This window comes from Quercus robur, chromosome 12 (assembly GCF_932294415.1).
Source record: "Quercus robur chromosome 12, dhQueRobu3.1, whole genome shotgun sequence".
In the NCBI taxonomy this organism is placed as follows: Eukaryota; Viridiplantae; Streptophyta; class Magnoliopsida; order Fagales; family Fagaceae; genus Quercus; species Quercus robur.
In genome coordinates this window covers 27,534,277-27,556,102 of record NC_065545.1, presented here as the reverse complement: position 1 = coordinate 27,556,102, position 21,826 = coordinate 27,534,277, and the positions used below count along the sequence as shown (strand labels likewise).

Here is a 21,826-nt window from a genome sequence, read left to right as displayed (position 1 = left end):
TGTTGAGCTTTAACCAGATATCCCTACATTCTCAGATCCCTAGCCTTTAATTCCCCTTTAACTTGGCCAACAACCAGCCTTAAGTCTGAGAAGACCCCGATGACCTTGCCACCCAGTTTCCTAACCATAGCTACCCCACCAGCAATAGTGATTCTATCTGGAGACATTATCCTACTCCCACTCCAGATCCCTTTTGATAAGCCACACCATTAACATATAGCTTCCAAGGTGAATGTCCATGGGGAGAAACTGTTAAAACTTGTTCTCCCCCAAACCCTTGCTCCTTGGCTCCAACCCTTATTGGAGTTTCAGTAAACTCTACCACCAAATCCGCAAGATCTTGCCCTTTAACCGCAGTACGAGACATATACTTTATATCAAATGCACCTAAAATTGTCCCCTATTTGGTAACCCTCCCTGTATAATCGGATTTCTGAAGCAACAATTGCAAAGGGAGTTGAGTGAAAACTACAACCGTATATGCTTGGAAATGATGGGGGAGTTTTTGCGTAGCATGCACCATAGCCAAAATGGCGTTTTCCAAGGGTAAGTAGCGAACTTCTGCCTCTTGCAGTGACTTACTCACATAATAGACTGGCTTCTGCACTCCATTCTCCAACCTTACTAAAACTAAACTAACTACATGAGAGGCCACAACAATGTAGGCGATGAGGACCTTTTCCTTCTTGGATCAAGACATAATTAGTGGCCGAGAAAGATACTCCTTCAATTGTTGGAAGTCAAGAATGCATTCTTCATTCCATTCAAACCCTTCCCACTTGTGCAAAAGATAGAAAAATGGTCTACATCTATTTGCTAATCGGGAGATAAACCTATTCAAGGCTGCAGTCATTTTGGTCAGCTTTTGCACCTCTTTAGGATTTCGAGTAGGCTGTAGATCATTGATCGCTTCAATCTTGTTAGGACATATGTGTTTCACATGTTAAGAACATATGTCATGATTTTATGTAATTGGCATATCCTTTGACAAAACGCACTTTACTTGTATTTGGGTAGATTTAGGATGTCTTTAAATACTTCAAAAAACCTTATTTCAAGGTCAAGTATTGAAGCCTTCAAGTCTGTTCAAGAAAACAAGTTCAGAGTGCAAAATCATTAAAGCTCGACAGCTGCATCTATCGAGCTTAAGGAAGCTGTTCTGCATTCAGTGTGCTCGACAGCTACTCAACACTTGCTATTTGTCGAGATTTAAGATTCTTAGAATTCCAATCTAATTTTCTTGGGATCCGTAAATGTGTCTTTGGGCTTTCTTTTCTCCTAACCCTAGACATATAAAAGGATCAGTTTAAGGGCCGTCAAAGAGTTCACAAGTTGCACAAGCTTTGAGCAAACTCTGTTCAAGCAAATTGTGACCAAAGACAAAATTCTTGTCCTAGTTCATCTCTTTCTCTTGAAGAAGTTGTTGTGTATGTGCACCGTAGGGTTTTGTGACCAAGCATCTTCTTGATCTTCATCGTGTGAATGAACTGAAGAGCTTTGCAACCAACAACCTTCTTAGTTGGTGATTGAAGTCACGTACTAGGATCCGCGCAATTGGTTAGTCACGTACTTGAGAGTCATGCATCTGAAAGGGGAATTGTCACTATAAAACAAGTCCAATTGGGTATTGGGGTAAGGGTTCAACTGTAGGTTGGTAAGGAACTTGGATTCCTTTACTTGTAACCGCTTGTTGTGTTAATAGTGGAGTTTTGAGAGTGGTGACCTGAAAATCACCCGGTGGGGTTTTTGCCGTTAGGTTTTCCCCATTCGTAAACAAATCACCGTGTTATTTATTTTCCGTTGCATATTTAGTTTATTGGTAATTTGTTTGTGCTACCACGCGTTTGCATGATAAATTGATTAATTAATAACTTGGCTAATTAATTAATTAATCTCTATCACAAGGGGTTATTCAGTTTGTGGCCTATCAAATCTGATTAGGATTAACTTCAATTCCATGATGGGTGACCATGTAGCCCAAAAATTTACCAATACTAACACCAAATGAACATTTGGAAGCGTTGAGAGGCAATTTATGTCTCCTCAGCACCTCAAATATACTTCCAAGGTCACCTAAATGCTCAGACACCACCTTACTCTTTACAACCATATTGTCAATATAAACTTCGATATTTTTGCCAAGCTGAGATTCAAACATTCTAGTCATCATTCGTTGGTAAGTGGACCCTGCATTCTTCAATCCAAAAGGCATAACTCGATAATGGTAGTGGTATTTGGTGGTACCCTTGAAAGGGGTCCAAAAAGCTCATCTAAGAATGACCAACCGTTGCATCCACCAATTGATCTATTCAAGGTATCAGGAAGGGGTCCTTGGGGCAAGTTTTGTTTAAGTCAGTGAAATCTACACACACTCACCACTTCCCATTTTTCTTTTTCACCACTACTGTGTTGGTTAACCACACGAGATAAAAAAACCTCCTTAATTACCACTACACGCTTAAGCTTTATCACTTCTTCCTTAACAGCCTTGGCATGTTCTCTAGAAGAGCACCGAGGTGGTTGTTTCTTCGGGATAATGGTTGGGTTGTTATTCAAATCATGGCAGATGAAATTCAAATCCACTCCAGGAGCTTTATAAGCACTCCAGGAGTTTCATAAGCACTCCAAGCAAAAACATCCACATTCTTTCGAAGGAAAGCTAACAATTCCTCCTTCTCCTGAAGAGGCAACTGGACTCCAATTTGGAAAAGCTTTTCTTCATCAGTATCTATTGTGACCTTCTCTAACTCTTTGCACTTTACCTCTTCATCTGTGGCATCCGAGGATACTTCCACCTCCATTAACTGCTACAAAGCCTTTTCAGGGATTCCTAAGGATTCATCCTCGGACTAGGGATGGCGATGGGGCGGGGCAGGTCAGAAGGATGAAGTCTTCATCCTTGCCCCGCATAGTTTTGTCTTACCCCATCCCCGTCCTGCCCCGCATGACGGGGAAATTTTTCTTGCCCCATCCCCGACCCTTGGGGCCCTACGAAGCCCCGCCCCACCTCGTAAAACTCTATTTCTTATTAATTTTCTCACAACTATTACAATTGTTTTTAATAAAACTTATTTCGTTAATAAAAATATACTTGACATTACAAATAAATGTATCCCATCAAATCAAAATAATTTTTAGCAAAAATTGAATAATATTATTAAAGTGTTTAACAAGACAATATCACAAAAAAAAAAAAACAAAAATCTCATAATACAAAATCGATGATTCAATAGTATATAAATTTGTTTATAATAAAGATAGAAGAAAATGTTAAAATTGGTACCTTATTTCAAACCTTGCTAAAGAAAAAAAGAGAGGTAGAAAGTCTTGTTGGGTAGAACAAAATAAATTGATGATATGTTTGTTTAAATAGTAGGGTTTTACGGAATGAAAAATTTACAATTTAACCCTTATTAATGCGAGGTAGGGTAGGGATAGGGCGGAGCAAGGCGGGTTGGGTCTAAAAAGTCTAAACCCATCCCCGTCCTACCTTGTGGTGTGTGGCAAAAATCTGGCCCCATCCCCACCCTACCACCTTTGTGGGGCGGGGAAAATCTGCATGGGGCAAAGTGGGGAGGGGTGGGTCAAGCTAGGCGGGGAAAAATTGCCATCCCTACCTCGGATTGGTGTTTGATAGTTGATAGCAGCAACCAAGCACTGCCTTGCCATGACTGGGCTTCTAATCAGCTTCTCAACATGGTCCCTAAAGGGATACTTCACCCTCAAATGTAGATTTGAAGATACAGCTTCCATGGCATGAAGCCACAGTCTTGCCAAGATGGCAGTATAAGGTGAATAAGCATCCACCATAATGAAATTGACCTCCACTACTCTTGACCCCACCTGAACGGGCAGTCTAATCATATCCCTTGGGACAACGGTCTTCCCATCAAACCCCGCCAAAGGGGATTCATAGCTAACCAAATCCCCGGACTTTAACTTAAGTCCCTTGTACAGATCATGATACATGATCTCAACATCATTGCCTTGATCTACCAGGACCCTCCTCATATCGTAACCTTTTATTTGAAGAGTAACCACTAAAGCATCATCATGTGGTTGATAAGTTCCTACCTTATCTTCATTACAGAAGCTCAAAATAGGTCCGGATTGCATCTTTCCCCATTTAGGCTCAGGGAATGGATCCTCGGTGTGTGGACTTGATACTGACATGACCTTGGATGAGCACATGCCCATCCAACTCAGAGCTGCTAGGGTTACATTGATTGTCCCCAAGGAAGGTCTTAAGGGATTCTCTCACTGATATATTGATCCAGCTTGACTTCCCTACACAGATGGTTGGTAAGAACTGCTTCAGCTTCTTGACTTTGACCAATTTCTCAAGATAATCTCATAAAGTTTAGCATTCTTACGTAGTGTGTCCACGATCCTTATGATACTGGCAATAAAGACCTTGGTTATGCTTGGTAGGGTCTCCCCCCTTTTTATTCGGCCATTTGAAGTATGGTTTGTTCTTTATCTTATCAAGGATTTGGTGTACTAGTTCCTTGAAAACTGTGTTAACTATCTGGGGAGTAGAATGCCCCGCATGTCCTGGGAAATCTCTCCTAGGTCTATTGTTATTATACCTCTCCAACTTGAAATCCCTTCGTTCAGTAGGAGTTACCTTAATTTTACCCTTCCCTTGCTGTTGATCTTCCTCGACCCGTTTGTACTTGTCAATTCGATCCATTAACTGATGCATGCTCTGCCGAGGCTTCTTGTTCAAGGACTTTCTCAACTCATGCTCAGTAGGGAGACCAACCTTAAATGTCCTTATAGCCACGACCTTGAAGTTTCCATCTATCTCATTAAACATTTCCCAATATCTATCTGAATAAGTTTTTAAAGTCTCCCCTTCTCTCATTGCCATTGATAGCAAGGAATCTTGGGGATGAGGAACTCTGCTACATGTAACAAATTGAGCTCCAAAGGCCCTGGTAAGCTCCTAAAAGGAGTTGATAGAACCTTTATCCAGTCCATCAAACCATCTCATCGTAACAGGCCCTAAACTAGACGAGAATACTTTGCATATCAAGGCCTCATTCCTCTAATGAACAACCATCCTTTGATTAAAATGGCTAACATGTTCCATCGGGTTTGACCTCCCATTGTAAATGGTAAAAGCAGGTTGTGTGAACCAATGAGGAAGTTTTGCCTTTTCAATTCTCCATGTAAATGGTGACTTTAAGATTTGGCGTAGGGCTCTACTCATTGCATCATTTACCAAGCCCCTATGGGCTGGACTTATACTCCTTCACCTATGGTAACGCTCCTCCCTATAGGAAAAGAATTCACTAGGAGTATTTCTTGATTTTGGTTTATAACTGTTATCATCACCAGACTCGAATCCTGAGCTTGAAGGAGACTTTCTCCTTTGCTCACGACGTAATTTTCTATGTAAATGATCAATCTCTAATTGCAAGTTTCTAGTCTCTTCCCCATGTGAGACATGGCTCCTAGTTCTTGAGTGACTCCTACTGGCATGAGTCGTGTGCAAACTTACTTGACGATCACTCCTTCATTCCAAGTTAAGAAAATGGTCCTGGTGTTGAGATCCCACAGACTCTTCTTGATTTGGCCTTGAACCCACCATGACTGAACAAGACCACGGGTGCTTACCTTCTTCCCACAAACGGCTCCAATTGTATGGACTGAAATTGACCCTCAGCCCAACAGACAGTGATGGCCTAATAAGCCCACAATAATAGATTTGTTAGAGAGTAGATTTAATAGGTAAAGACTTAATGAATCAAGTATGAGTCACAATGGATTGGTTTAGTGCTATAGTGATTGAGAAGTATAATTTGAAGAGAAAAACATTCATCGGTCAAATCTGAGGAAGGTATGTTCTTATATAAATTTCAGACTTTCATGAATACACAGAGTTCTTAGTTTACAAATTTTTATTTTTTTATAATCAGATCCCCCTTTCTGTCAAGGAATCCCTTCCCTTATATACTCATTCCCTTTCTCCCTATCTTAGCCTTCCATTTGTTGATCAAGTAAGTGATCTCTTGGATGCTTGTCCCATTAGAACCTTCCTGAAATCTCTGTGTAGCTATAAGGTTGAATATCACTGTTCAGATATCACTTTCACATGAATGTGGCCAGTTGGTTAGGTGCAAAACATTCAATGTGGTGGTAGCAACCTTCTTCTCAGATATTTCTTAGTTCACTGTTGACTCCTCTCTTTGAAACTTATCCTCCCAAGTATGGTTGCCTCTTGCCTAGTATTCATTGGGTGGTCGGGCTCCAGACCCCCACTCCGCTTTTTGAGGAAGTTTGGCTCCTCGAGAAACGTTACTTGTTCGTTGTTACTGGCCCTTCTCTTCAGCCCACTAACCCACTTTCCGTTATTAGTACTTGGTTTTCCTTAGGCTCCTTGGCATCCTCGAGCATGGCCCATGACCTAATACCCCTACTCGGTTCTCTTATCCCCACAATAGTAATTTACTAACCTTGTCGTTTTTTTTTGCTAATTCGATAGTTGGGAGATTCAGTATTTAAATTTTGAATGTCTTCTTTAAAACACCAAAAAGTGTCAACCATTTAAACTATCAAAGTTCTTAGATATTTACATATTTAAGAATTTTTTATTGTTAAGCACTATCTTTGTTCTTTAGGATAGGGGTGTGCATGGGTCGGGTTGGGTCGGGTTGAACGGATTTTTTGACCCAACCCACCATGGTGGGTTAAAAAAAATCCAACCCAACCCAACCCAACCTAACCTAACCCACATGGATCGGGTTAGGTCGAGTTGAACCCATGGGTTGGACAGTTTTGTTTATTTATTTATTTATTACTATTATTATTAACTTGATTAGGAAAAATATATATCCCACTTGCCACTTGAGTTGATAAATAAAATATCATAAACTAGTATTCTAACTTAGTTATAAACAAAAACATATCCAATTAAGTTGATAAACAAAATATATATGAACTAGTATCTCAACTCAGTTATAAACAAGTAGGAGTGGAATTGGAGAGTGGGAGTGGGAGGCGGCAGAGAGAGAAATAAGATTGTTAGAATTTGCAAGGTAATTGAGTTTTAGATAAGAAGAGCCGAATATGAGAAAACATTATTAATTATATAATATATTTCTAAATATATATAATTTAAATTTTAAATATATAGGTGGGTAGGGTCGGGTTAGGCGGATTTGTGATTGTTATGACCTGCACCCAACCCGACCCGCTATTAAAAAAAATTTCAGAACCCATCCCAACCCACCAACCACTAAAAACAAACACAATCCGGTGAGTTGGGTTAGGTCGGGTCAGTTTTGGGGGTTAGTGGGTTGGTTGCACACCCCTACTTTAGGGTTCGTTTGGTTGGAGGGGAGGAAAAATGGGAGGATAGAAGATGGTGAGAGAATGGAATAGTGAGAGGATAGAAAATATTTTAATTTCTTTCATTTTTGTTTGGTTGGGAGTGGAAAAATGAAGGAATGGAAAAAGTGAATTTGTATAAATTTATGCATATACTCTTATTAAAAAATGATGCCCAATTAAAACAAAAAAAGTGATAAACAACCCAAAAAAAAAAAAAATCACCTAAATTTATTAAAAAATAAAAATCATGTCCATAAAAAAAAAATTACATCTAAAAAAAAAACGCAAAAGAAGGCAAAAAAAAAAAAAAAAAAAAAAGAATACCAGACAAGATGCCCAGTAAATCAAAAGAAAAAGAAAAAGAAAAAGAAAAAAAAAAAGAGAGGCAGGCAATGCTTGCCTTAAAAAAAAAAAAAAAAAAAAGAGAGAGAGAGGCAGGCAACTTAGGAAAAAAAGAAAAAAAAAAGTGTGAAGAAAAGTAACATGGGTGAAGTTGTAATTGTATATGGTCATTTTCGTCTAAAAATGATGTCCAATTTCTCCCTTCACTTTTCTCCCCATTTTGGAGAAAAAAACCTTTTGGTGGGCCTAGAGAAAAAATGTCTAAGTTACATCATTTATTTTCTTTCCTCCCCACCCAACCAAACCCACTCTAAAAAAGTTTTTCTTCCCATTTTCTTTTCAAAGTTTTCCATTTACTTTATTTTACCTTCAAACAAACACACCCTTATAGTTTTTCTACCGTTCTTGTTTGTTAGCCTTTTTGCAATCTTTATTTCTAAAAAAAAAAAAAAAAAAAAACCATGCTGATGTAGAAATGTTCCTTTGACTTTTTTTTTTTTTTTTTTGATGAACCAAACACTTTATTAAAGAAGGAGAAACAAATTACAACTCCCTACTGGACTCTCTCACAACAACAGAAGAGAGACAGTCCGAGCAAAACCCACTGCCAAAAGAGCCAAAAAAATTACAAGATAAACTCCATTTTACTAAGCTGTGGGCAGCCTGATTACACAGCCTAGGAACCCACGACACCAACAATTTACCATGGAGAGTGAGCAGAGACCTCAAATCAACACAAAGCGACCTGATTCTCCAAGGAGGAGGTAGTGTCAAATTTGATAGAAGTTGTACAACAACTTGAGAATCAGACTCCACAAGCACAGAAACACCATCCAGAGCAGGAGCTAAAGAGATTGCCCATCTAACTGCTTCTGCTTCAGCTTGAAGAGGGAGGGTGGTGTTCACTTTCATAGAGCCAGCAAACACCAACTCCCCTCTCCAATCTCTCACAACTACAGCGATGGCAGAAAAGCGAGGACCCACTGCTGCATCTACATTTATTTTTATGTCCCGCCTTGAGGGGGGAAACCAAACCTGAGGAGAGGCCGAGGCCAGATGACTAGTAGAGGATGCTCTTGAATTTTTATGCTCAGCAAAAAGGCTAAAAATCCTTGACACAGCACCCTCCAAGTTAGGCACAACGGAATCAAATATGGAACTATTTCTAAGCTTCCAAATAACATCACAAAGGATGGCGCCAAACAGCAAAAAATCATCTCTTTGACAAGGATTCAGATTGTCCACAAACGGAGGAGAAATGAGAAAGCCAATAAAGTCCGAAGTGGACTCAAATCCCAACCTCTTCCATCCTCAACCCCCACTGACTTTGAAACCATACAGCTTTAGCAATAGCGCAAACCGTAAATAGGTGAAGGGAAGACTCAGTAGCCAAACCGCACAATGAGCAACAACTATCAATATTCTCATTAAATCTACTGATTACCTCTTTAGAAGGCAGCACATTGGTAGCAATTCTCCACAAAAGCATTTTAAGGCGCTCATGAAGCTTGGATTTCCATATTTGACCCCTAGTAGCATCAATATTCGAGGGGGACGAGGCTGCCCTGCACAGCCAATAAGCAGATTTGGCTGAAAAAGACCCCGAGTTTGTGACAGTCCACGACCAACTATCCACAGAATGACTGATTGGGATGGGGATTTTCAGAATGAGATCAACTACCGTCTCGTCGAAGAAATAGTTCAATTTGTGAACATCCCATCTACATGGATCCGATGACAAGAGCTGAGACACAACCAAGGCCAAGTCTGGATTAGCATCAACCTTAGGGGAAGGAATGTAGCCTGGAAGATCGGGGATCCAAGGATCAAACCATATTCTAATAGAATCCCCACTGCCCAAAACAAAACATCCCGCCTTGGCGATGATGTGCTTAATACCCAACAAGCTTTTCCAAAATAGGGAAGCATGGCCATGATAGGAATGAGTCAGCCAGTTATTACGGATCTTGTATTTCGCCCTCAGCACATTTACACAAGGACAATCTTTTCCTGTTAAAATCCACCAGCCAAATTTGGAGAGGAGAGCTTGGTTGAAGTCCCAGAGATTCCTGAAACCCAAGCCTCCTTCCTTTTGGGGCCAACAAAGAGTAGACCAAGATACTGGAGTCCAGTATGAACCGGACTTAGATTTAGAATTCCACCAAAATCTGCGAGTTGACTCGTCAAGTTGCTCACAAAGACCTTTAGGAAGCTGGATGGTAGACATAGCATAGGCTGGAATGGCTTGGGCCACCGATTTGATAAGAGTTGCTCTCCCAGACCAAGACAAATTCTTGCTTTTCCATCCACTTAGCTTACTATCCAGCCTCTCTTTAATGTATCTGAAGTCTTTATTCCTGCTCCTAGAAAGAAAGAGTGGAACTCCAAGATAGGTGGTGTTATTTGACAGAATGTTCAGACCCCAGCTACATCTCACTTGATTGATAAATTGAGGGCTCACCTCTTTGGAGGGGAAACAACCAGATTTTTCTATGTTAATGGACTGACCCGACCAAGAGCAATATTTCTCCAGGCAAACTTTAAGGGTGGCTAGCTCAGAAGATTTTGCCTTGCAAAATAATATGATGTCATCAGCATAACATAGCTTAGAAATGGGAGGAGTCGTATTGGACACTTTAACACCAGATAGCCTCTGCTGATCAACCTCCCTTTTTATAAGTCTTAGAAGAACTTCGCTGCCCAGAATAAACAAATAAGGTGATATTGGGTCACCTTGCCTAAGGCCACGGGAGGGGGAGAAACTTGGACATTGGCTCCCATTTAATAGAAGTGAGAATTCAACTGAAGATAGACATTGATGAATGAGGTTAACAAAGGAGTTGCTGAAACCAAAAGCTTTAAGAACCTCCAGCAGAAAACTCCATTCCATTCTATCGTATGCTTTTTGAAAGTCTAGTTTGATTCCAAGAAAGCCCTTCTTCTTCCCTGTGTGTTTGAAACTGTGCACAATCTCATGAGCCAGAACTATATTTTCATTAATCCATCTATTCGGAACAAATGCCACTTGGGCTGGATCCACCATTTTATCTAAAAGAGGCCTCAGTCTATTAACAATGATTTTCGATATCACCTTATAACTCACATTACACAGACCGATAGGACGGAAATGATTAAAATTATGCGCACCTTTCTTTTTTGGAATAAGGGCGATGAAGGTTTTATTGAAATCTTTCTGCAGCCTGCCATTAAGAAAGAAACTCTGGACAGCAAAAACTAGCTGGTCCCCCACAATGTCCCAGTAATGCTTATAAAAAAGAGCTGGGAAGCCATCTGGACCTGGAGCTTTAAGGGCTTTCATCTCGTAAACCACTTTTTTAATCTCATCTCTAGAGGGAACTTTACACAGCCCCAGATTTTCTTGATCAGAAACACATGGTTGAATGAGATTCTCAAGATTCATAGGGAACTGGGGTTGACAAGAATTGTACAGAGTGGAGAAATTATCCAAAAAATATCTCTGGATATCCTCCCGGTCTCTAATCCACGACCCATCATCCAACTTTATCTCTGAAATGCAATTCCTACGCCTTCTGATGATGGTTGAGAGATGGAAAAATCTAGAATTACGATCCCCCTCTTTAACCCACAGCTCTCTAGAACTCTGCTGTAACCGCAGGTCTTCTCTTGTGAGCCAGTCATCAAGTTCTAAATTTAGGGAAGCCTCAGTATTCAGATTCTCTCTAGAAGGAACCGCTTGTTGAATCAAAGAAATTTTATTTTGGAGATCTCTGTTTTTTTCTTTTGTGTTTCCAAATTTTTCCTTATTCCATCGCAAGAGATCACGACAAGTCACAGAAAGCTTCTTAACTAGTTTAAAGCCATGAGAGCCCTCCACCCGAGTCTGCCAAGCACCTTCCACCACCTGTCTACTACCCTCCTCCTTGGTCCACATAGCTTCAAAACGAAATGGTCGAGGCCACTTCCCAGAATCTAAATGAGTATCAAGCATTATCGGATTATGATCCGAGTTGGAGTTGCACAGGTGTCTAACCCCAGCCTTGGGGAATAAGTTCTGCCACTCTTGATCACACAGACATTGGTCCAATCTCTCTTTTATATTGGCCAAACCTTCCCTTCTATTAGACCATGTGAACGAAGGCCCAATAAATCCAAGGTCAATAGCACCCGTATTCAACATAAAATCTCTAAGACAATTCACTGAGCTCTCAGCCACTAACCTACCACCACATTTCTCTTTCGCCCTCTTGATGCAATTGAAATCACCAATCACAACCTAGGGCCCCGAAAATGAAGAGACCATGTCCTCTAGCAACTCCCAGAATTTTTTCCTTTTAGACCTTTGAAAAGGACCATAGATAGCAAAAAGAAGCCAAGGTGCTTCAGGAGGATCCGAATAAACTAGAGCCACTATCATATTCCTATCAGAAAACACTACTTCTAATTCAACACCAAGTCTCCAAAAAAGGGCAAGACCACCAGAACTTCCATTAGAATCAACACACCACGAGTCAGCAAACTTAAATCTATTGCATAACTTATTTACCTTTGGAGAATTTATTTTTGTTTCCGAGAGGAAAACTATGTCCGGATTAGACTCTCGGAAAAGCTCCTTAAGAGCTCTAACTGTCGGAGCTCTGCCAGCACCCCGACAGTTCCATGCAAAGGTTCTCATGGCGGGGAGGGGGGCATGGTAAGGCCCGCCTCCTCGGCCATAGCAGATACATTTGATGAAGATGTAGAAAAAGAGCAGAGAGATATAAAGGAATCATCCTTACCATTTTTTAATTTCTGAGCACGTGAAATAGCCTTTGCTCTGGCAAGCACTTTGAGTGATTTTCTCTTGTGATGACTGGAATGTTTTGGTAAAGGATGGGAAGGAGTGTGAGTGAGCTTGGGCAAGGTGTCGGTGACATTGTGTTTTGATTTTTTGGGCGAGGTGTTTGGGGATTCTGAGGGGCTTAACTGGCTTGCCTTTCTTTTATTTCCTGGCAACGGATGGGGATATGGGCTAGTTTTGTTTAAAGGTTGGGAGGTGGATCTTTTTGTGATATTGGGTCTTGTATAAGATGGGCCAGCTCTCTTATGTATGGGAGAGTCCAAAGGATAGCAATCTGGGCCCCAACAATTGGGTTGAAATGTAACTAAATTGGAACAAGGAATGGGACTTACTAAGGATTCTGACCGGACATCAGTAACCTTTTCCAATGAAGTCCCATCATTCTGAAGGAGAGTCACCATCCTACACTGCTCGAGGACCTCCACTGGTTCTACTCTTTTGCCATGTGCCTCCCTTGTGATCATTTCATCCCGAGAACCCATGGCTGTTTGGATCCGACTGGACTGTTCTATCTGAACAGAGGGCCTTGAATCTGGGATAATGGACATCAATGCTGGACGATTTGGAATGTGAAAGTCATCCAACTTGATACCCGGTTGAAATTCATCATTATCTGCTCTTAGCCATCTTCCAAAGAAACCACCGTTCTGGACTCCCAAATCCTGACAGTTACGGAGATCATGGCCAAGCAAACCACATCCAAAACAAAAATTCCCCAATTTTTCAAACTTAAATGGGATCCACAGAACAGGAAGATTATCCCTTTCCAACGGGAAACCTGGCACTAACGGGCAACAAATATCCAATTCAACCCGAACTCTAACACTTTTGCTCCAAATCCCAGAACCAGGGCCAACCAAATCAGTATCCAAAGCTTTACCCACTATACTACCAATTTTCAGCACGTTCTCCTTACTTCTTCTGTTAAGTGGGAGACCATGGATCTGAATCCAGAATTCAGTGGTGGAGAAATCTACTTCAGACACACTGATATCAGAGCAGAAACGTTTTAGGATTAAATGATCGCCCTTGACTGTCCAGGGCCTTCTATCCCAAGCCCGTCTCACGTCTGCCTCATGTTGAAAAGAAAACATAAAAACATTCTTGTCTACTACTGTCACTTCTATATCATTTATCACATTCCAAGCTTTCACCAAAATTTCTTTGACTAAACTCTTTGAAAAGGGCTTGTTGGATATAATCTTACCAATCAAAAGCTTCTTTGAACTTTCACCGGAAGATTCGACCACCTCTAGATTGATCTTGCCTTTAAGCCAGCTGAGTTTGGCCGCTTGTGAAGTTAATGTGTCAACCGAGTCTTCTGCCATGACAGTAAGGACTTAGCTGAAAGGAAAAAGACAAGGCCAATAGGTTCAATAGATTAGGAAGCAATAACGAGAAAATAGAGAGTGGGATGGTATAATATCAGGGGATAAGAGAATCCAAGAGCTTCACTGGGAAGATAGGAACACTCACGGGGAGAAAAAAAGGCTTCACTAGGAAGACACGAGAGGCACGAAGCCCATGGGAGCAAATCTCCTGAAATGTTCCTTTGACTGAGTTCTATATATATATATATATATATATATATGAGAAACTATATATGATAAATTTGAGACTAAAGTTTAATGTTGTTCCAATCGGGAGGAGCAAAAAGATGTCATAGTAAATATTAATTCAATGTCTAGAACAGGTAAATATTTATATAGATGATCATAGACGTCATGGCGTACGCGTTAAATAGATTAGATGGAAAAAAATGTCATGGCTTACGTATGCCAACGTTTACCAAGACTGACAAAGAGGCAATTCAAAGAGCCAAATTATAAATACCAATTATCTTAACATTTTTTACACCAACTTCAAACCACAAATTTAATTAAGGCATCTTCTGCATTGGTACCGTAGTACATACTCTACGCTCATAAGAAATGGCTGAAACAACCAAGAATCCTGAAACGAAGAGGTAATTTGATCTTTAATTATAATGTTTTTAGTTGAACATAAGCCTGAGATCCTAATGACATCCCTAATACTCGTTATTCTTTCCTTGTTTCTTTTGCTTTTATTTCAAACTTTTTCCCAGGGTTGCAGTTGTAACAGGAGCCAACAAAGGAATAGGATTTGAGATATCTAAACAGCTAGCTTCAAATGGGGTCAAGGTAATATTAACTGCTAGAGATGTGAAGAGGGGCACTGAAGCTGTTGAAATACTCAAGGCTGCTGGATACTCCGATTTGAGTTTTCATCAACTTGATGTCTCGGACCCAGTTAGCATTTCTTCTTTCGTGAATTTCATCAAAACCGAATTTGGGAAGCTTGACATATTGGTACCTAATCCAACTCTCTAGCCCTCTTCTGAATGGACTCGATATATACTACTACTTGCATGTGATTGTGAAGATTGTGTTTAATTGCTTCTTCATCTATTACAACCATTTTCCTAGAGTTTTGGATTACCAAAATTTTGATTTTAGCAAAGATAATACATTAATAGGGTGCTTTGATTATGATATTACTGATTGTTCTAAAATTTATCATTGTATTGTAGTAGGAAGTTTTAGTTGAATTATCTTTATCTCTACATTACCTCTTATTTTTTAAGAAAATATATAAAAAATTCTCACATAAGGCAGCTTGGGCCCTCATGTGAAAGGGTAGTGTTAGATTAAATGATTAAATTAATAATTTCTTAACAATTTAAACTTTTGAGATAAACAATAATTTATGAGATTCTAATAAAATACTATATCATTTTGACTAGGGAAGTATTAGATTAAATGATTAAATTAATAATTTCTTAACAATTTAAACTTTTGAGATAAACAATAATTTATGAGATTCTAATAAAATACTATATCATTTTGACTAATAGATGGGGGATATACAACAATATTTATATGAATATGTCTAATAGCTGGACTAGACTCCTTTTTTAATCAGCTTGTAGCTATGAAAAAGACAAATATGGTTGAATTATTTTTCTATATAGAGTTTTAAATAAAGAAAAACCTACAGTCACTAGCTTGGTGAAATTGAAACCCAATTTAACTAGATGAAGTTTTGTTCTTATGCAGGTAAATAATGCAGCAGTTAATGGATTAACCACAGTTGGTACAGTGGATCCAAAAGACTTAAAATTTGGCCGTGATGATGTGAGTCTCTCAGTGTAATATAATCTTTTTAGTATTTCAAAATTGAGGACAAAGTCTAGAATTTAGTGGCAATGACAGGATGAATAATTAAAAGTGGAAAAAAGAAGAAGTAATCAAATAATTTAATTTAGATATGTATGAAAGATCGTTTTCCACTGTATGCGATAATAGGTTGAAGGCCCAAATGACGGAGCCTTTAAGAAATTTGTACAGCAAACTTATGAATCTGCGGTGAACTCTTTCAAAACAAATTATTATGGGATCAAGCATTTGAGCGAAGAACTTATTCCACTTCTTCAGTTATCAAAATCAGCAAGAATAGTAAACATCTCCTCCCGCTTGGGACAGCTCAAGGTAAAATATTATTAATCCAAAGAATCTAGTTACCTCTAGTTATATATGTCATAGTAGATGCAACCACTGAAGAAAGAGAATGTATCTTATGTATTGGGTATATACATCACATCCCTTACATGGTTGATAAAATTATTATGTGACAATTAAATAGTAATACTAGGAATATTACAATTTTATTATTTAAATTTTGCAAATTGAAATGTCACATTTTAAATACAAGATAAAAGGATAATCAAAAAAATTTATTTACGATATTGTTGATGTTTCATCATTCACATTGATTATAATGTTAGATTATAAATATTTTGAAGTAAAATTGATTGTAGATTTAGTATTTTGAGTCATGATTATCAAACATTTACTAGTGTACATGACCCGTATACACTGTCACTGTTCACATTTTATTAAGAATATTTGTACAAAAATTGTGGAAATCATGCACGAAATTCTAGATATGATGCATACGGAATATACACTAATGAATGTGTAAATACATTTTCTCTTCGTATTGTTTCAAGTCAAAAATCTTGAGGAAAATTACATCAACTATACTTCTTTTTACAGTTACTCTCTTAAACTATTCTAATTCTCATTTACATTTTCCCCTAAACTATGAGAATGCACACTTATCCCTCTAAACTATTGCCTATGTAACACTTTGTACTCCAACCCATGGGTCATTGTTTAGGGAAGTAAGTGTATATTCTCATAGTTTATGGGATAAGTGTAAAATGAGATTAGTTTAGGGGGTAAGAGTAAATGACCTATAATTTAGGGGGGATAAAGTGTGTATTCTTATAGTTTAGGGAGTAAGTGTAAATGAGGATATATTTTAAGGGAGTAAGTGTAAAATGAGATATAGTTTATTATGGGTAAACCATAAATTCTCCAATAACTTGAAAACTTTATGGTTATACCTGATAATTAGATGATATAAACTGAGCGTACGTGGCATGTTTTGAATTGTGCTTTGAAATTGTATTTGACATGCATTAAACGAATGGTGCTAGAATTTTCTCTACCAAGATTTTTAAAAAAAAAATTGAAATTTTGTGTTTGTATTTCAGCTGATTTCAAATGAGAACGCAAAGAAGAAGCTAGGAGATATAGATGGTCTCACAGAAGAGAAAGTGGATGAGGTGGTTGAAGAGTTCTTAGAAGATGTGAAGGAGAATTTGATAGAAGATAAAGGTTGGCCTAGTAATAATTTTTCAGCGTATTCTATCACCAAGACAGTTCTGAATGCATACACAAGGGTTCTAGCGAAGAAGTATCCCACGATTGCCATTAACGCAGTTAGTCCTGGATTTACCAAAACAGATTTGAATTACAACGCTGGGGTCTTGACTACTGAAGAAGCTGCAAAAGGCCCTGTGATGTTGGCTTTAATGCTTGATTCTAAGCCTTCTGGACTTTTCTTTGATAAGACAGAAGTGTCAATGTTTTGATTGCAAAATATTGTGTAATAGTTATAGCAGCAATAGAATAACATGTTACGTATGTGTACTAATGTGTGCGTGGAAGGCAGAGACAGAACAAGGCTAAAGATTGTTGTTGTTGTTGTTGTTTTTTAAGATTGTTGTTGTTGTTTTTTTTTGGGGGGGGGGGGGGGGGGGGGGGGTGACGTACGAACTACTTGCTCATGCATTGGGGTTTCTTTTAATAATTTTTTTTTGATGAATAGTGCACAATGACAATTTTCATGGTGTTAGTCTTCCCAGGGAAAAATAGGTGAAACTATTGGAGTCATACAGTATAGTTACTACAATTTGTACCCTTTTTTTTTTTTTTTCCTGAATAAATACTTTATTATTCAACCCAAAACAAGAGAAATACAAAAAAGTCTAGGCTTGGAACTATTTCTATCTAAAGTTTTCATCACAGATAAAGGCAGAATGGAGATGAGAACTAGCCCAGACTAAGTTACAAAAGCAGCCCATTGGGCAAGAAGATGAGTGGAGACATTGCCCTCTTTATTTACAAAAGAGGAAAAAAAATATTTACAAAAGATTTAGTTAAATACAAAATATCATGAAGTATGGATTTGATACTCTAGTGAGGGACAAAATCTACATTCTTCAAAGGATCAATACCATTTAGAGCATCACCTTCCAATATTATATTTCTATAACCTTCCATAGCAGCACACTTGATAGCACACCAAGCTGCTTTGGCTTCCTCTAGCAAAGAATTTCCTGGATCCAATTGTTTTGCCAATGCCAATAGAAGCTTTCCTGAATCATCTCCGCCCACTATTGCAATAGAAATTTTCTCTTTCCTTATTGCTGCATCAAAGTTTGATTTTATGTAGTTGTTTGGAGGGGGGCTGCTAAATATTAATTTTTGGTGGTCTCCTTGGTAATTCACTCCAAGCTTGTTTATACTCCTCGAAGACACACCTTATTTGTCTAGCAAGCTCAATTGGTTTGCTTTTAGATCCCTCCACCTTAACTTTGTTCCCGGAAAACCATATTTGTACCTAAAGCGTAATTTAATATCTTTAATGATAAAAAATCATAATTATTGAGGTGATAATATAATATATTGTAATTAGCAATTAGTAAAAATAGTCTTTAATGATAGTGCAAATTAAAGTGACATTACATTAATAAAAAAAAAAAAAAAATTAAATAGCAATGATGAAGTTGTGAAATTGTTTTTCAGAGCCTAGAAAATGAAAAAAAAAAAAAAAATGTTCAGCCCAATTAGTGAATTACTGAATTAGCCTCTATTATGATTAATGAGATGCCAAAGCAGATTTGACTACCAACTCCAATGGTGGGGGCCTAGTGGGTAGGCTTTGGGCCAACAAGATTTTGGCATTTGGCCCACTATGGGTCCGGCTCCTCTTCCGTAGAAATCCTCCTGTTCTCTCCATTTGTTGTATAGATAAAAGGATACATGGCAATTAAATGATCAAATGGTTCAAAAAAAGCCGAATTTTTTTTTAAAATAACAATAAATATTAAACAATTTAGTTAATTGTCATATTTCAAAACAATTTTGAAAAATAACATCTCGAGTATCTAAAACTCGAGTTCCATATGGAACTCGAGTTTTTAAGTCTCGATTTGGGGAAAAAAAATTGCGCTGAAAATCGAGTTTTAGAGACTCGATTTCCGTAAATTGCAAAAAACGCCGCTATATGGCTTTAAAACGTCACTATAGGGACTAAAAACGTCACTATAGGGCACCCTAAACCTGGTACTTACAAAAATTTTTTGCAGGAAAACGCCGCTATAGGGATTTAAAACATCACTGTAAGGCTTAAAAACGCCACTATAGGTGAATTTTTTTGCATAAAACTCGAGTCTTAAAGACTCGAGATCTATGTGGCATTTTTCCACTCAGAACGCGAGTCTTTGAAGGTCGAGTTTTGTAAGTGGATCTCGATTTTTTGAAACTCGAGATGCTATTTTCCAAAATTGTTTCAAACGTTGTCTAACTTACAAAATAGAAAGGCTGAAGGAGGTTATTTCGCTCAAAACCTCAAAAAAAGCCACTTCAAGCTATCCTGTTTCTTGCAATCTCCTATTCTTTGCCTCTCCCTTCTTTGCAACATCACCACTGTCGGACCCATTCTCTCCTTGGTTTTTTTTTTTTTTTTTTTTTGAAGTGGCACAACAATGAGTGGGTAGGAAGGCTTCCAGTGGGATCTCGGTGGCAACATAATACTTCATGGAGTGGCTTGATTGGATTGAGGGTAAGCATTCACTTTATCTGGGTTGAGGGATGGGTAACTTGTGTGTTGTGATTTCCAATGTGAGTAATTTTTTTTTGTGGTGTCAATGGTAATAGAAAGGTATGACAATGGTTATGAAGATGGGATTACTATAGAGAAGTTATTTTTCTGTTTTTATTTTGATAGTGATGATTGTTTTTTTTCTTCATATGTTACAGTGAATCTATGGAATTTTTCATAGAATCATTGAATTCTGAATTTAACAAAGAAAGTAAAGCATTGGTTGAGCTCATACATTAAAAAAAATACATAATTTTGACTAGTAGAAGAGAATAAATCCAAATAGTCCAGTGAGGATCAGAATAGCTATGCTAGGAACCTCTTGCAGTCAGTTTATAGTGTTTAACAAAGATGAATCAGAGAGTCCTCTTTCTTTCTTTTACGACCTTTTTCATCAGTAGATGAACATATATCACCTGTTTGGAAAAAGAAAAATATATACCATATATTAATCCAGGAAATCTTGCTCTGTTCCCCAGTTTCGATGGCTTTAAGATTGATATAACTTCAAAATTGTAGGTAAACAATGCAGGGATTAATGGAGCCATAGTCGATAAGGAATTATGGAACCTTGGTTTGGATGAAGTAAGTCTCTTAATGCTATGTAATCATTATTTGTGTCAATTAGAGAGCATCATCCTGAAGTCGTATATACTTTAGCAATAAATTTTTTCCCCTCCCCACTCCCTCAATTTTCACAAAATAAAAACAAAATAGAAATAAAATGTTTTAAGCACGAGTGCAACATCGCTTACCTCCATATGATTATACAGTTTATAGGTCCAAATGCCAAACCTTTGAAGGAACTTATAAAGCAGACTTACCAAACTACGGAGAATTGTTTGAGAACAAACTATTATGGGACCAAGCAAGTGAGCGAAGAACTTATTCCGCTTCTTCAATTATCCAATTCAGCAAGAATAGTAAACATCTCCTCCAGTTTGGGGCAGCTAAAGGTAAATTATTATTAATCCAAAAGTAGTTAGGTTATAGATGCTACTAATGAAAAAGGTACAACTCACAATCACAGGGTTAATGAAATCATTTTGTGAAAATTCAAAAGTCAATACACTTGGAAATTTCTTGGTCATTTCTAACAATATGAAGTGTGAATTAGTTGCAGGACATGGCATGTTGAGATTTGTGCTTTGACCATTGAACTGGACATGCAATGAACATTTGGTGCTAGAATTGATTGACCATGAATGATGAGCTTATATATTCAATTGTGTGTTTGTATTTCAGTTTATTTCAAATGAAAATGCTAGGAAGAAGTTAGAAGATGTAGATGGTCTCACAGAAGAGAGAGTGGACGAGGTGGTTGAAGGGTTCTTAGAAGATGTGAAGGAGAATTCCATAGAAGTCAAAGGCTGGCCTATCAATTTTTCAGCTTATTTGGTCTCCAAGGCAGCTCTGAATGCTTACACAAGGGTACTAGCTAAGAAGAATCCCAATATTGCTATTAACTCAGTTGGTCCTGGCTATACGAAAACGGATTTGAACGACAAAACTGGGGTTTTCACTATTGCAGAAGCTGCAAAAGGTCCTGTGATGCTTGCTTTGATGCCTGAAGGTGGTCCTTCCGGCCTCTTCTTTGATCAAACAGAAGTGTCAACCTTTTGACTCGAAAATATTATGCAATAGCAACAATTAATCAATACAATATGTTACGTTTGTGTAATAATGTGTGCGTGGCAGGCAGACAGTGATCAATAATGCTAAAAAAGATGCTCTTCTTTTTTATTTCTTTTTTTGGTGGTTACAAGTATGTAAGCTAAAATCTATTTACTTTCTTTTGAACTTATTCTCAATAAAAATAAAATTCTCACAAAACATGAATATTCCCTTGGAGTTTGCCTTGTCAGGAAAAATACGGAGTAATTATTGGAGTCATACAGTGTAGTTCAACAATTAGTACCTAAAGCATAATTCAATAACTCTAATGAGGGAAAAAAGAAATAATATTTGTTTAAGTAATAGAATATTGTATTTTTTCTTTTTGTTGGGAAGTGACAAAATGTAATTAGTACATAATAAAAATGATGTTAAATTTTAGCTCAAGAGGGACATTAC

At 38.0% G+C, this 21,826-nt stretch overlaps 3 protein-coding genes across 4 annotated transcripts; 1 reads left to right on the top strand and 2 right to left on the bottom strand.

Moving 5' to 3' along the window:
- Nucleotides 1–4,369: 4,369 nt before the first annotated feature.
- Nucleotides 4,370–4,873, bottom strand: LOC126708335 (uncharacterized). The gene has a single exon (XM_050408130.1). The coding sequence runs from the start codon at nucleotides 4,871–4,873 to the stop codon at nucleotides 4,370–4,372; it is 504 nt and encodes a 167-aa protein (XP_050264087.1).
- Nucleotides 4,874–8,246: 3,373 nt separating this feature from the next.
- Nucleotides 8,247–13,827, bottom strand: LOC126708334 (uncharacterized). Its single transcript, XM_050408129.1, has 5 exons — nucleotides 12,832–13,827; nucleotides 11,554–11,935; nucleotides 8,981–11,346; nucleotides 8,385–8,850; nucleotides 8,247–8,284 (listed from the first exon to the last, which is right to left on the bottom strand). The coding sequence occupies exons 1-5, from the start codon at nucleotides 13,825–13,827 to the stop codon at nucleotides 8,247–8,249; spliced, it is 4,248 nt and encodes a 1,415-aa protein (XP_050264086.1).
- A 507-nt stretch (nucleotides 13,828–14,334) lies between these two features.
- Nucleotides 14,335–21,586, top strand: LOC126708578 ((+)-neomenthol dehydrogenase-like). Of its 2 annotated transcripts, none has more exons than XM_050408369.1 (5): nucleotides 14,335–14,465; nucleotides 14,586–14,829; nucleotides 20,273–20,338; nucleotides 20,527–20,709; nucleotides 20,999–21,586. In XM_050408369.1, the coding sequence occupies exons 1-5, from the start codon at nucleotides 14,431–14,433 to the stop codon at nucleotides 21,374–21,376; spliced, it is 906 nt and encodes a 301-aa protein (XP_050264326.1). In that variant the 5' UTR covers nucleotides 14,335–14,430; the 3' UTR covers nucleotides 21,377–21,586. The 2 variants fall into 2 exon arrangements, with proteins under 2 accessions (XP_050264326.1, XP_050264325.1); XM_050408368.1 differs by lacking the exons at nucleotides 20,273–20,338; nucleotides 20,527–20,709; nucleotides 20,999–21,586 and adding exons at nucleotides 15,577–15,654; nucleotides 15,826–16,008; nucleotides 17,079–17,557.
- Nucleotides 21,587–21,826: the final 240 nt, after the last annotated feature.